The sequence below is a fragment of the Heterocephalus glaber genome, unplaced genomic scaffold (genome assembly GCF_053883595.1).
Source record: "Heterocephalus glaber isolate CG9 unplaced genomic scaffold, H.glaber_assembly_v1.0 deba00001760, whole genome shotgun sequence".
In the NCBI taxonomy this organism is placed as follows: Eukaryota; Metazoa; Chordata; class Mammalia; order Rodentia; family Bathyergidae; genus Heterocephalus; species Heterocephalus glaber.
Window position 1 is genome coordinate 183,754 of NW_028258457.1, and position 16,325 is coordinate 200,078.

The 16,325-nt window shown below is 40.8% G+C and overlaps 1 protein-coding gene and 1 pseudogene across 1 annotated transcript in view; one reads left to right on the forward strand and one right to left on the reverse strand.

The window, feature by feature from the left end:
• LOC101705049 (adhesion G protein-coupled receptor E3) overlaps positions 1 to 8,619 on the forward strand; it is a 110,181-nt gene extending 101,562 nt beyond the window's left edge. The window contains 5 exon segments of the mRNA XM_013068385.3: positions 115 to 181; positions 396 to 487; positions 820 to 988; positions 4,811 to 4,918; positions 8,463 to 8,619. Of these exon segments, the coding sequence (XP_012923839.1) occupies positions 115 to 181; positions 396 to 487; positions 820 to 988; positions 4,811 to 4,918; positions 8,463 to 8,471 (445 nt within the window). The 3' untranslated portion in view covers positions 8,472 to 8,619.
• A 4,662-nt stretch (positions 8,620 to 13,281) lies between these two features.
• Positions 13,282 to 13,812, reverse strand: LOC101698112 (small ribosomal subunit protein uS12 pseudogene; annotated as a pseudogene).
• Between the last annotated feature and the right edge of the window lie 2,513 nt (positions 13,813 to 16,325).

Consider the following 16,325-nt stretch of genomic DNA (forward strand, 5'->3'; position numbering starts at 1 on the left):
AGCTGACTTTCAGAGGAAATTGGAAAGGTTATCTGACAGGAAAAGTGTCCCTTTGTGTTCATGTCACATGCTTCTCTGATCTCCCTTTGTGTCACTTTTTTTCATTGTTCTCAGCTGCTGGCTCTCGCTGGACCAGGGATTCACCTGGGGTTTCCTTGGCCCTGTCTGTGCCATTGTCTGTGTGAGTATGGGCCTTACATGTTCCTTCAGAGGAATGGCCACCAGAAATGCTGAGTAGAAGATAGCACAGGGGCATGCATATTCTCAATCATGTGTTTTGATTTTCTACCAGCAACCAAAAAAGTCCCATGTGCAGTGAGGTAGGACTTGTGTGCAACTCAAAGTGGACATCATACACTAAGGTACACTTTGCTTTGCTTGTGTTGCTCCTGCAGGTGAATTCAGTATTTTTTGTCTTAGTCCTTTGTATTCTGAGAAGGAAGCTTTCCTCTCTCAATAGTGAAGTATCAACCATCCAGAACACAAGGTAAGATGTGGCAGATGGTGCTTCTGGATCCTTTTCCTCTACCCACCCCTCATTCATCCCCATGTATCCATATGCAGAGAGACACTGCATACATGTTCCAGGGATGAGAAGGCCATTATAGTCTTCCAAGGTCACAATTAAGGACTAGGGATGTAGCTCTATGATAGAGAGCTTGCCTAGCATGCACAGGGCCCTGAGTTCAATCTCCAGTGCCAAAAAGGGTAAATGTATCAATTAATGAAAACTTTTATGGGTAGAATACAGACTAAGCTGCTGTGACAGGATATGTGTCCATATCCACTACCAAGGTCATCATCTCTGACCCCTCACAGGATGCTGACACTCAGAGCAACAGCTCAGCTCTTCATCCTGGGCTGCACGTGGTTTCTGGGCTTCCTGCAGGTAGGTCCAGCCGCCCTGGTCATGGCCTACCTCTTCACCATTGTCAACTGCTTCCAGGGCTTCTTCATGTTCCTGGTCTACTGCCTTCTCAGCCAGCAGGTGAGCACTGAACCCCTTCCTTTGTGAATTCAAACTTGAGAAAAATCAGAAGCACATAGTCAGGTAAACATTTAAGTCTGCATCTTTAAATTTTCATGAGTTTGTAGTCAGTGTACAAATACTCCCTGAATTTTTTTCTGCCTTAAGATGATATTGAAGGCATATCCATAGAGATAGAAAATAGATTAGTTGTTACTTTGGTCCAGTGGAGAGGGAGATGGAAAGTGATTCCCAGGGAATGGATCTGAAGTTTCTTTTAGGGATTATGAAAAAGTTCTAGAATCAAGTGTGGGACTGGTTGCACAACATTGTGAATATATTACTAAAAATGACTGAATTGTGCACTTTAAAAGGGTGGATTTTATGGTATGTGAATTACATGTAAATAAAACTTAAATAAATACAAAGGAAGGCGGATGGGCATTGTGGCACATGCCTATAATCCTGGCACTTGGAAGGCTGAAGTGGGAGGATCGTCACAAGTTCAAGGCCAGCCTGGACTACATAGCAAGACACTGTCTCAGAAAAAAAGACAGCCAAAGACACAGTCAATAAGTTATTGCTGGGCCTGAAGGGTGCAGGAAAGAAGATAGGTGAGCTACAGGAAATTGGTTGGTTATATTGATGGTTATAGAGTTTTTTATTGGATTATGAAAATATTCTAAAATTGATTAAGGTGAATGCTGAACAATTGAATTGTACATTTTAAATGGATGAGTTGTTTAATATATGAATTATATCTTAGAGAAGCTGTTAAGAAAAGAAAAAGGCTTCTTTATGGCAGAGTAGTACTCCATTTTTTATAAATAGTGAATTTTCTTTATCCATTCATCTGTTGATGAACATAATAGGCCTCTTCCAAAATTTATCTATTATGAATTGTGCCGCTATCAACTTGGGTATGTGTGTATCACTGTAATATCATGTCTTTAACTCTTTCAGGAAGATACCTACAAGGACAATAGCTAGATCAAATGGAATTTCTATTTTTGGTCTTTTGAGGAATCTCCATAGTGATTCCATAAACTTAAGTCATTTGTAGGAAAATGGGTGCACCTTGAAACCACAGGGTTAATGAAATAAATCAGACATACAAGCTTAAATATCACATGGTTTCTCTTATGTAAAAAACTCAAAATATGAGGAAGAAAATAAGGAATAAATAATAGAAAATAGGGAGGTAAATCTTCTGCAAAAGGGAAGGAGACCAAGAGATAGAGGGAGGGAAGGGGAATGGGATGAAAAAGGACAGGATGTGTTGTGTCCATGCACCCATTCCTCCACAACAAATATAATCATTATGTACTACACACATGAACCAATAAAAAAAATTTTAATTAAAGAAAAAAAACAAAGATACCCTTGCTTATAAGACATTTATTAACAGCTTGCTGGGCATGGTGGTGCACATCTGTAATCCCAGCACTAGGGAGGCTGAGGCAGGAGGATCACCATGAGTTCGAGGCCAGCCTGAACTACAGAATGAGACCCTGTCTCAAAAGCCAAAACAGAAAAAAATTATTAACAGCTTTCAGAAAGTAGATAATTACTACATCAATGAAATATGTCTTTCTTTGACTTTCCAGCTATAAAGGCAGCTAATGCTGTGTAAGGGGCAACATCAAAATCTCAGTGGCTTAAACACAAATACTTCCTTTTCTCATTCTTGGGTCTGTGGGTAGGTTGAGGTTCAGCTGATCTTGGCTGGGCTCACCTCAGCTTCAGGACGCAGATCAAATTCAGGTGTTCTCCTTGTGATTTCTCGAGATGAGTGGAAAATAGGCAGAAGCAGGAGCAGTTCTCTAGTGTATGCTCCTCTCATAACAATGGCAAAGTTATAAAGAGCCAAATCCTATTGGGCAAAGGCATCAAACCTTTAAATCTGCTTACATCATTTCCACTGATGTCCCATTGGACAAAACAGGTCAGATGTCCAAGCCCAAAGCCAATGGGGTAAGAACACGCCCACCCACCGTGAGGCTAAGGCATGGTGTAACTCTTCTATAGGCCAGTAAATGATGAAAACCAATAATCCAAGCTACCACACCACTTAGCATGAATTCTTCAATTTAATCAAATAGACCCTAGTAAAGTTGAGCTTAAGCCCCACAGACCTGAAGACTTGAGAACAAGAAAATAGTTATATCTGAGCCATAATACTTTTGAAATTGTTTGTTACACAGCATTAGCTATTATAAGTAGAAAGGCTAAAGAAAAAAATGTAGTATAATCTCTGGACTAATATATTTTAAGAGTTCTATAGACAACATTTATTCTATTTTATGAATTCTAGGACAAAAAATAAAGCCAATTAATATATTTAATCTAAATTGTTGTGATTTAGTCCTCTGACACTAGTCCAAGTCAAGATTTCAAACTGTAAAATAAACATCAAATTTTGAAGTTTTCATACAAAAAATAAAGTGAAATATCTCAAAAAATGTTCTATAATGAAATTATGAATGTTTTCAAACATCCAAAAGAGTTAAAGGTTTATACAATAGTCACATATATACCAATCATGCTGATCCTATAGTTAACATTGTGCTACACTTGCTTTGTCTCATATTTATCCTTCTATCCATCTGTTCACCCATCTCATTACAAGCAAATGTGACTTACAAGTATTGCCAAAGAAAACTGTAGGCAACTCTTCTCAGAAGGGGTACACCCCAGAGTGAATACAATGCAAAAGGCTCATCTATTCTCCCTCTACTTCACCTCAGTTCTGGAGGCATCTCATAGTTTGCGCATCCAGGTTTGGTTTGATTTGGCTTGCAGTGCTAGGGAATCAGATCCCAGGTCTTGTGCATGCTAAGCAAGTACTCTGCCACTGAGTTAAACCCTCAATTCCCTAACATACAGTTTTTAGCATATGTATTTATATTCAATATGGCTACTAAATTCAAGCCAATTCATTTATCTGCAGCTGAACAGAAGAAATGGTGTCCAGGGCTGGGGATTTAGCTCAGTGGTTCCACCACCTGCCTTGAAACTGCAAGGACCTGAGTTCGATCCCTGGTACAAAAAAAAGAAAGAAAGAAATGGTGTCCAACAATCACAACATACTGGCTACTTTAGTCTTTTTTTTTTTTTGGTACCGGGGATCGAACTTAGGACCTTGTGCTTGCGAGGGAGGCACCAGAACCACTGAGCTAAATCCCCAGCTTTGGCTGCTTTAGTCTTAATGAAATAATCCTCTAAGTTGGTGACTTACAAAGGGGTGCTTGGGGATCATTTGGATTGCATACTGGTCCTAGAACTGAACCCCCAAACAAGATGCAAATCTGCTGCATACCATTGAATGATGTTGATATACCTTTCCTTAGGCTTAAATGATACCTTGTCTGTAGAATAGATATAGCCTGAAACACCTGTGAAGCTAAGATTCACGTGGTCTAAGTTAGATCCAAATAAGCACAGTCCAGCAACCAGAAGAAACACAAATCACTCTTGCTCTCAGAACTTTCTCATCAACCCAAACAAAAGCTCTATATCTATTCAATAGCAATTCCCTGTACCCACCTACCAAGCTCCTAGAAACCATCATTCTATTTTTTTCTCAATTAATTTGACTATTCTAGGTACCTCAAGTAGGTGGAACCATACAATTTTTGTCTCTTGTGTTTGACTTGTTTCACCTGGCATAATGTCTTCAAGGTCCATTCATATTATAGCACGTGTCAGAATTTCCTTGCTTTTTAAGGCTGAATAATATTTTAAAAGGCTTTTTAAATAATAAATATCCTCTTACTAACTCAATAACTTTTCTCCTCTTTGCCAATATTAATGAAACCATGCTATATTTCTTTGATGTTTCAGGTCAGAAAACAATACCAAAAATGGCTTAAGGATATTACAAAATCAAAATCTGAATTTGAGCAATATACACTTTTTAGCAGTTCTGGCCCTGACTCAAGAACCACTGAGGTATGAGAACCTGTGACTTATTCTCAGGACCACCTTGTTCAACATCCCTAACTTCCTTTCCTTGTCCTACTACAAGCTCCATTTGCAGGGGGGGATGAAGAAGAATTCTGTGTTAATCAGCTTTCCATCACTGTGACAAAATACCTGAGAAAATCAACTCATGAAGAGGAAGTTTATTTTGGTTCATGGTTTCAGAAGCTTCAATCTATGGTTTCTTGGCTGTTGCTCTGGGCTTGTGATGAGGCAGAACATCAAGCCAGGAAGTGCATTGTAGAATGAAGTTGCTCACCCACCTCCTGGCAGCTGAGAAGCAAAGAGAGAGACAGGAAGGGGGTGGGGTTCTAATGTCTCCTTGAAGGCCACACCCCCTAATGGCCTCACTTCTTCCTAGGATGCCCCACCTCCTAAAGGTTCCACCTCCTCCAAACAACACTACACACTAGTGACCAAGCCTTCAACACATGACCTTGGGGAACATTTAAAATCCAAACTGAAAAAAAATAAAATAAAATCCAAACCGTAGCAGGCACTGTCTGACATTTCCCTCAATATTTGCCCCTTCTTTGTTGTTTTAGAGAAATTATGAATGAATATGCCTCTAAGAAGATATATCTCTAGATGAACAAAATAGGCTTCCAAGCTTTAAATTTACAAACCCCTCTTCCTATCTCTTCCTCCCTCTTCCAAATGAACACCCACTATATCAATACACCAAAGAGCCTTTGAGTATGTTGTTTTCAAATTAAAGTATGTTGAAATTTTTCTGATAAATTGTCTTCAAATTTTTTGAGGTAATATATAATTCTTTTTGGCAGCAGAAATATTGAGGTACCTAAGAAAACATCTATCCTTTATTGAATGGAGGCTAGAGAATGCTATGCTGTGGCTAAGTGGAACAGAATCCCTCCTCAGTACTAGCAGGCTATAAGTGACACAAGCTTTTTGCTTCCCAATAATTTGTCTGTACTATATTAGGATTCAGACCAAAGCCTTACATGACTCAAAAGGGCATGTCAGATGACAGAGTGGGGTGAGCATAGCTCCTCCACCAGTGGCTGCCGTGGAGACCTAAAACCTGGCCTGTGACGTGGCAGGGCCCTGCTGAGTTAACTTCCGGCTGAGGTCAGCTTGACCCCAATTTAATTCTTTTCCCCTGAATTGTGGCTTCCCTTACTGACCTGATGGGTTGCTGGTTAATTATGACCCATTCCTGGTCCCTGTTTATTCTCTCCAGCAAGATAAGCAGTGCCTCCCTTTTACAGCCCTGCCTGCAATATCTACTATCGCCAGATGCTTCGCACTCTATTACCAGATGTCTCAAAGCATACCCTATTCTTCTTCTTCCCACGCTTGTAATCAATAAATACTTGATTTTTTTTTTTTTTTTTTTTTTTTTTTTTTTAGTACCAGGGATCGAACTCAGGTCCTTGTGCTCGCATGGCAGGCGGCGAAACCACTGAGCTAAATCCCCAGCCCTATACTGGATATTTTTGGTGCCTTTTGTCTTTGTTGCCCAGAGCAGCTTGGACCAGCCAAGACCCAGCTTTCTCTTTAAGTCTTGTTTCTTTGTCTACGTTCTTTTTAGCTTGTGTCTTATTGCTTTGCAGGAGATCAAGACCCATGGCCAAGGCTCTCAGCAGAGACCCATGGGCCACGTGTTGAAGGCCAGGTCCAGCCCATGGTGGGGAAACATTTAAAACTAATGAGAAACCTCAAAGTCTTTAAGGGAGTGGCTCTTGAAGGAGAGGTTGGGATCCCAGCCCCTCCTTTCCATCTTTCACATCCCAGCCATGAGGTTAATGGCTTTGCCCTACTACACACTCCTTAACTGTGGGCCCAGAAGCAACATGACCACCCTATCATGGACTGAAACCTCCAAAAGTGGGAACCAAAACAAACCTTTCCTTACAGGAGCTCATGGTCTCAGCTATTTGTTATAATATCTTTGTATTATATCCTACTATACGTAAATACAATAAATAAGTGAATAATATAAAATACCAAAACAATATATCAGCTTTTGTTCTTGTCAGAAGAAAAATAACTAAAAAAAGATTTTTAAGAAAAATAACCATGAGGTGATGTTTACTTACCTCATACAGTAACCATTTTACTATCTATATGTATTCTAGAACTTAATGTTGTATGCTTCAAGTATATACAAATTAATTTTCAATTTTTTAAAGAAATTCATCATCTTCAATTAAAAGAGTCTCATGATTTTATTCTTCTAGGCACAGGACCGTGAGTAAAACGTGAATGAAGTTCTTTCTCCTTCTCTATGGACAAATTTAACATTTAAATCTCTAGCTTTGTCCTCCAGAAACTTGTTAGAGTAGGAAGACCAGTCACATTCCTTAAGGGAAAAGACCTGATTAGCGGGTAAATTGCACGTCAGGAGAGAAGTCTGTGAATGCAGCATACGTACCAGGAAGGAAGACATAACTTTGGACTCCTAGCATGCAATACTTCTTTGTATTCTAGCCTACAATGTCCTATCCTCATGGGCTGCTACTGAAGATATTGGTTCCTCCATGGAACTTGAGAATTTTACACTGAGCTGTAACTCATGGAGGGAGAAGAGAATATTTGTTAAATTCTACAATGTGTCAGGCGTTATGCTAGGCAATTGACATACAAAAAGGATCAAGACCAACACATGAGATTAGAGGATAGCTTTTCTTCACAGACAAAAACCAACATCCCTGGGATTGATATCTGAAATAGAATAGTGTCTGTGTTTCTTTTCTGTTACTCTAACAAAATACTTATACGTCATTTATAAAGAAAAGGAATTTACTTCTTACAGTTCAGAAGGCTGGGAAGTCCAAAGTCAGGTCTGGTGGGAAACTTCTGGTGGTGGGGATTCTCCTCAGAGTCCTGAGGACGCACGTGACATCAAATGGAGAGACAGAATAAGCACACTAAAGCAAGACTGCTTTTATGAACAAAACCACTCTCTTGACAGCCCAGTAATCCATTCATGAAAGCAGAGAACCACAGGACCCAGTCACCTCCCAAAGGTTCTACCTTCAAGTCCCATTAAAACATTTCTTTACCTGGGGGTGGTGGCACACACCTGTAATCCCAGCACTTGGGAAGTTGAGGCAGGAGGATTGGTGCAGGTTTGAGGCCAGCCTGGGCTACATAGTGAGTTTAAGGATAGCCTGAATTACAGAGCGAGACCGTGTCTCAAAAAGCCAAAAATACAAAACAGACAAACAAAAAATAACATGTCTTTGGGAATCACATTCTCAATATATAAACTCTGGGGTCAGACGTTCAAACATATCAGATATGATAACTGAATATTTATCAAATGAATTCTTCATCCCAAATTTTTGAGAAGTACTTCTACTGTAAGCTAAAGAAAACCATACCACCCAAGGATTCTAAAATTCTAGATCATGCCATCCCTGCCTGGTGGCTGGAGCTGGATTTACCTCACCCCTACTCTTTGTTCATGTTGTCTGTCTGTTTTGTTTTGTTTTTTCCCAAATCCACCATTAATCTAAAGATATTTTGTGGGGAATTTTTTTTTCAGAACAAGTGAAGGAAAAATATTACAACTAGAACACTCAACTCTGTATGGAAAAAATCATGCCTGTGGATCTTTCCGATATCATGAAGAAATGAAGCTGAGGACAAGGAGATTTGTTGTATATTTCAGGAAAGGAAATATTTAACCTTTACTTCCCAAAGTGGTTGCTTTGCATAATTTTTTCAATAACTATGTGTTGAAAAAAGAATTGAGATGTGTTATGCACATGTACCAACTCCCCATAAAGAGTGGAATCATTTTAACTACAAACATGATTAATAAAAATTTTAAACAAAAAAATTAAAATAAAATAAGTGTGTGCTGCATGGGGTTTATCTTTGTAACATGCATTCAGCCAAGGCTCATCTGTGAGTAAGCAAATCATGGATGTTGCAAATACTTCCTCCACTTTTTGCAGATAAAGAAGGAGATCCCTTCAGGCCTTTCCTCTAGTTCTTAGTCTCACTCACCCTAAACTTGCTCTGTAAGCTCATCCAGTTCCTCAAACCACCAGCTTCTCCCAAACCATCCAGATTTACCTCCTTTCTCCTTCAGAATAAGTCAAATAATCCTCTTCTATTCTTTCTTTCTTTCTTTCTTTCTTTCTTTCTTTCTTTCTCTCTTTCTTATCTTTTTTTCCTGGTACTGAGGATGGATCCCATGGCCTTGCACTGAGCTAAATCTCCAGCCCTTTCTATTTTTTTATTTTTTTTAATTTAATTTTATTTATTTTTTCTTTCTTTGGTACCAGGGATTGAACTCAGGATCTTGCTCTTGCAAGGCAGGTGGCAGCACGGCTGAGCTAAATCCCCAGCCCTCCAGCCCTTTTTATTTTAAGACAAGTTCATGCTAAATTCTCCAGGATTGTCTCAAACTTGTGATCCTCCTGCCTCAGCCTCCCAGAGTGCTGAAATTACAGGCATGCACCACACACTTGTTCTCCTCTCCTACACTTTCAATACCTTTGGTTCCTTGTTTCATGTGATGCTTAATCTTGGTTTTGCAGTTGACTGGATTGAGAAATGTCTAGAAAGTTGGTAAAGCACACTTCTGGGTGTGTCTGTGAAGACAAATGTCAGTAGTGATGAAGATGAGGAACCCTGGTCTTAGCTGACTCTGATGCTCTCCTCCTTTTCTAGGGTTCACTTTGAAGTGGGCATTTGGACCACCTCTATCCAATAATTTTTTTTCCTTGATAAGAACAAAGACAGGGCTAATGGATGTAGCTCAGTGGTAAAACATGTACAAGGCCCTGGGTTCAATCCCCAGCACTTCAAAAGCAAAAAGAACAAAAACCAATCTCAAGGAAAGCCTAACCATTACTTCCTAGACTGGGCTATTATCCTACACCAATGTGATGCTTGTTAAAAAGGTAACATGGAAATACTAAGGATGGAAGGTGAAAATACAGGAATAATACAGGTTTCTATGATACTATTCAGTCACCAAACCAACACTTGGACTTTTGCCTGTGGAATAAACCCTTGCAGTTAATCTACTTAAGGTCAGGTAATCTGTTCCTTGCAACCCAAAGCACCCTTCCTTAGAAACCAACTGTGTCTCTTCTCCACTCCTTCGTCAAGACAATGAGATCCAAAATCACTTATGCAGGAGCCATGATCATTTTTTTTCTTATTTCTGACCTAAATAAGATCCTCTGCTACTTGAAACTCTCTTTTCCTATCCCTAGTCAGCTTTTTCACATGAAGACTTCCAGTTTTCCACACCTTTCCTCAATCCTCAACTTCTTTTCCTTTAGAGACAGCAGAAAACTGTCTACTGCTTCAGAGATCATAAGCACCAGATTTCTGATTCTTCCCAGCCTCTTTGTCTTCCTGGCCTTCCTTACAAGTATATACACACCCATACCTGTCCGTTCTTCTTTTCATCACTGCTCTTACCTCCCAGTCCATTCTCCCATGAGCATAGAAAAGTCCTTCTTCTTATTTAAGATTAACTCTTTCCTCTGTGCTTCCCATCCCATCCCGCCTACCGCTTTGGAGACCTTCCTCCATTGATTATATCATTTCTATGCTCCATCTCACACCTCTCTCATGGAGATATTTAAATATTCTATAGAGGGTCAGCCATCATCTTCTGTAAAGGTGAGTATTTTAGACTTTTCAGAATATACACACAAGCATATATGATATATGGGATTACAGTCAAGCCTCAATCCCGCAGGGGATTGGTTCCAATAGTTCCTACAAATATCAAAATTCACATATGCTCAAATCTCTTACATAAAATGGAGTATTATCACATAGAACCTTCATGCAGCCTCGCTTATATTTTAAAGCATCTCTAGATTATTTATAATTCCCAATGCAATGCAAATGCTATGTAAATAGTTGTACTGTTTAGGAGAAAAGATTATATTTAAAAATCCATACATGTTCAGTACATATTTAGCTTTTTTTCCAAATATCTTTTATCTGCAAATGGTAAATCCACAGATTCAGAACCTGTGGGTATGGAGGGAGGGCTGACTGTGTGTAAAGAGATTTTGTACATATCCCTTTAGAAGCATAAAAATCATTTCTAGCTGAATTACCATCAAAAACAGGCTGCAGGGAATTTTTGGCTCCCTGAAATATAGTTTGCTGGCCCCTATGCTAAAGAAAGAAAAATGAAACCAGGTGTGATGGTGGCATGTCTGTCATCTCAGCACTCTGGAAGCTAAGGCGGGAGGATCAAAAATTCAAACTCAGACTGAGCAATTCAGTGACTTTAGTGAGACCCTGTCTCAAAATAAAAAAAGAAAAAGACTGGAGATGCAGCTCAGTATGAAGTTCAATCCTGAGGTCAATCCCTAGTATGAAGACAAAGGAAGAGAAAGAGGAAGAAGAGGAGGACGAGGAGGAAGAGGATGGAAGGGAGGGAGGAGGAGGGGAGGGAGGGAAAGGGGACGAGGCAGGGGAGGAGGAGAAGAAGAGGAGGAGGAGGAGGAAAAGGAAGAGGAGAAGGGAGAGGAACAGAGACAGAGAGAAATAATGGCCAACTGAACATGAGTCAGCTCCCCTCTGCTCCCTCCCCTGAGATATCTGCTAATGTGAATCGAGTCTGCTGAGCCCCGTGGCACCTGAGTGGGAGTCTATGAAGGGAAGACAAGTTTTAAATATCTGCCCCTGTACCAGGAGGGTAGTCTTAAGATGAACTGAAGAGTGGTCTGGGCTGGCTACAGGGAACCATGGAGCTCCTAAAGTAAAGTGACCATCACCTCTGTGTGTGTGTGTGTGTGTGTGTGTGTGTGTGTGTGTGTGCATGCTTCCCCTCTGGCCCCCAAGAACCCCAAGAGGATTCCTGCTTCTGAGTCTAGGAGAAAATGAAGATATTGGGAAGCAGGGGGACACCTACGCACACCTGCCTGGTGCACACGCACACCTGCCTGGTACCTATGTGGACTGACTGGAATGGAGGCTCCATCTTTCTCCATCATTAGGAAAACTACCAGGGCATAGAGCTCTCAACCCCACATCTGAATCCCAAAGGAACTGGACAAGATGAGAGAGGCTCCAGCAGCTGAAATGAGAACAAGCCAATATACTTGACATCTAGCAGAATAGAGTTGCTGGCATAGACAGACAACTTCAAACAATAATGAAATAAGAATGTCAGAGCCGGGGATTTAGCTCAGTAGTGCTATGCCTGACTCACAAGCACAAGGTCCTGAGTTTGATCCTTGGTAGCAAAAAAAAAAAAAAAAAAAAAAAAATATGAGCAAGTTCACATAGAAGCAAAGAGTAGAGAGACTTCTGGGAAGATGGCAGAGTGGTGACCAGCAGAGAAATAGCCTCTCTGAAATTTGGAGTCCAGATGCTGGAATATAGCAACACAAAGAAGAGAAGGGAAGAGGGTCCCCAGGACCCAGCAAGAATCTGAAGCAAGAATTGGAGCCCATGGCAGAGCAAAGAGAGGGACCTCAACACAGAAGAGGAAGGTGGCAAGCAGTACTTTCTACCCTAGCCCCAGCTCATGGTGTGGGAAGGATGGCTCAAACCTGGAGAGACACAGTGACTACTATTGGCTCCAGAGGCCTCCACAGAGAAACACACCAGTGGAACAGAGCAGTGGACACTGCAGACTGCAGTGATTTCATTCCAGCCCAGTTTTCGTACACCCGAGAGGGCAATTGGCCAGTCCTCACTTTTGAAAGGAGCCAATTGAACTCAGAACTCAGAGCAGCTGCAGGTTGGCTCCATCTAGTAGCTCCCAGTGTCAGGGTGAGGCACAGCTCTAGGAGACACCCAAGGTCAGGGAGATAATTTCAAGCCAGCAGGATGCACCCAGAGTTTTGCAGGCTGAATAACTCAGGTATCAGTCTCACAGCCAGAAACCAGAACCAGTCTGAACTTAAGTGGAGCTGAAGGCATTGGCTTGCTGGTATTAGCCACCACCCCACTGTAATTCCACTGCTGGCTTGCTGGGATCAGTCAACATGGATCTCGGCACTGTCTGCCCCGTTTGCCTTCCAGAGACAGCAGAGACACACCCTGAAGTGGACTTATTTTGTTCCTCATTTCTCTGTTTTTTCCTTCCCTTTTTCTTGCTTCTTTGTTCTTGTTTTCATATGAGTGTAAACATTGTTTCTAGTTTTTTGTTGTTGTTTTGTTCTGCTTTTGGGGGTTTTTGTTGTTGTTGTTGTTGTTGTTTTTGTTTTTGTTTTTTGAGACAGGGTCTCTCTCTTAGTTCAGGCTAGTTTTGACCTCACTATGAAGCCCAGGCTGGCCTTGAACTTTCAATGATCCTCCTGCCTCAGCCTCCCGAGTGCTGGGATTACAGGTGTGCACCACCATGTCCAGCTGTTCTGTTCCTGTTTCTGTTTCTTTTTTTTTTTTTTTTGAAATATGAAAATTTCTTACTAATGTCTTTTCATCATCAAAATTTATGATCTTGGTCTTTCCTTCTTTTGCCTTTGTAGAGAGCCAAGAGAGAGACATTGGCTACTTTAACCACCTTAAAACAGACTCCAGGAATGTCACCAACGGCATGACCTTTTTGACCAAATCCAGCAACCAGAACTTCATCATTTTCCTCAATAAAGTTCAATCATTCATCATTAGGGGCAAAAGCTGTGATTTTCTTGCCGTTCTTGATCAGCTGGACTCTGACGCACTTCCTGATGGCAGAATTTGGCTGTTCGGCTTCAACCCCTACTTTTTCCAGCACAATTCCCTTTGCATGGGAAGCACCTCCAAAAGGGCTGGCTTTCAGGGCTATGCCCAAATGGGCCTTCTTGTATTGCTTATAGTGCCACTTCTGGTCCCGCCGGTGACTGCGGAACTTCCGGGCAGTACGAAGGCCGCGACACTTGCCCATCCTGCTGGCGTGCGGGCCCAAGCGAAAGAGCTTGCTTCTGTTTCTTGCTTCTTTACCTCCAGTCTTTTTCATTAGTCTCCTAAAACTTGTGTAATCTTCCTTCATGCTTCAGCCTTGCTTTTAATCTCTTTCTCTTCTTATATTTCTTATTTTTTCCCCCTAACCTCTTTTGAATTGTCTCCCCTGAAGGTTAAATTGCCTTATTGAGGGTATATTTACCTTTTTTTTGTACTGGGGATCAAACATAGGACCTTGCGCTTGCCAGGAAGGTGTGGTGCCATTGAGCTACATCCCCGGCCTGAGGGTATACTTATTATACACAATTTTCTGGTTTGTTTTAGATTTTGTTATATAATTACAAATCATATGCATACGGTTAAAGGTGACAAATTAGTAGTTACCACAGTATATCATTTTCTAGGCTGTGCTTGATGCTATTTTGTTGTTGTTGTTGTTTATTTTTTCTGGTACCAGGGATCAAACTCAGGACTTTGTGCTTGTGAGGCAGGTGTGGTGCCCCTGAGCTAAATCCCTGGTCCTTGATGCTTTTGATGTTACTGGTTGTACTACATTAGTCAAGGTGATGTACTTGTTCTAATCAATTGTTCTTCCTTGTATGCCAAGGCTGAGATTACCTGTGCATCATAAATAATACTATAGGACAATACCAAAGAAGCAAGTCTAGGCCAAATAGGCAGCAACTTCTCATGCTCAATAAATTGAAAAGGTAGGATCTTGCAACAGACTCAAAACCCAAAAGCCAGCTACACCAAGAAGACATCTCTGAGAAGAAGTCATTTCTTCCTTTTTTTTAGAAGTAATTTCTTATGAGTTCTCAATATGAGCAAAAAAGCTACCTAACCATAAGCAATTTAAAAGCATCAAGGCAGAAATTAAACTAAAAAAATAAGAAAATTAGAAGACACACAAACAAGAGCTCCAGCTTGCCAAAGGCAAACCCAGGGGTCAATGAGATGGAAGAATTTGAAAGCCACTCACCTGAACTCTCTAAAGTAGTAACAGCAAAAGTAATAAAGCAGATGACTGAGAAACAAGAAAAAAATCATCAGAAATAATTTTTCAGATAACTACAGAGATGATGACCATAATGAAAGATATGGTTAGTGAATTTAGAGTAGATACAGATGTTAAAAATAGAAGAGCTTTCTGCCCACCAGCGACCAGATGGAGGATGGTGAGGACCTCGGCCGGCTGTGTGGAGCTCCGCTCCATCCTGTCCTCACCCCTCGCCCCAGCCACCAGCTTAGCTACGACACCCAGCCCCCCTGGCCTCCTAGCTGTGCTGCTACCTGGCTCCACACTACAGAGGCACAGGGGGGCATAGAGGCCATTGTCCTGAGCTCCAGAAAATAGAGCAGAAGTGAACAACAGAAAGAGGACCTCTCTCAGGCTCCTTGATGAAAACTGAAGCCCATTGGTGAAGAGAATTTTTGTAATAAAGGCACACCAGACCACGGTATTTGTTTTAAAGGAAAGTAGGGCTGGAGATTTAGCTCAGTGGTTTTGCCACCTGCTGCACAAGCACAAGGACCTGAGTTTGATCCCCAGTACAAAAAAAAAAAAAATTCCCCTTAAAGGAAAGTAAATACAGTTTCTAGCCTCCCTATTGCTATTGGGATGTTCTGTTCCCATATTTGTTCTTTCAATCTGTCTTTTCCTCTTGTCTTCAATAGTTTCTTAGAGTTTGCATGATCTTTCTGTGTCCCCTGGTCTCACTGCTAACCTTCCCCTATCCTTCTACCTATCTATCCCTCCCTCCCAAACTCCTTCTAACTCCCCATCCTGAAGGGTAAAGTTGCTATATTGAAGTTTATTCACTATAAACATATGTTGGGTTGGTCCTCGATTTTGATTTAATTCACACAGTTAAAGGTGATAGATTAATAACCACCACAAATTGTCATTTTTTAAAGCTGTGCTTGATGCTATGGAGTTGCTAATTGTATCACTTGGGCTAAGGTGTTGTGATTGATCTAATCAGTTGTCCTTCCTGGTATAATGAAAATGAGACAGCCTCAGAGTCATTAGAGACTCAAACCTAAAGGCCAGCTATATCTGGAAGACACCTCTGAGAAGCAATCATTCCATAAGGGTTCTAAATACAAGCAACAAAGATGCTTACAATAAGCAATTTCAAAATATCAACCCATGAATTAAACCAAGGACAGTACCAAAAACAAAAATGAGAAAACATTTAAGCAAGGCACAAACTCAGATTTTCACCCCTCCAAAAGCAAATTCTGGGGGAAACGAGGTATAAAAGTCTGATAATCAACCACCTGGACACCTTGAACTGATAGCACAGGAAGTAACAAAGCAGATGAATGAGGCTCTAGAAAAATTCAAAATAGAAATAATCTCCCAGATAACTACAGAGATGGTGAGCAGAGTGAAAGACATAATTCGAGGCTTTAGAACAGAAACAGATTAAAAAAGAAATAGATGAGCTCAGAACCATGCTGGAAGCCATGAATGCCCAGCATAAGAAAGAAATGGAAACCATGATCGCCCTACATAAGAAAGAAA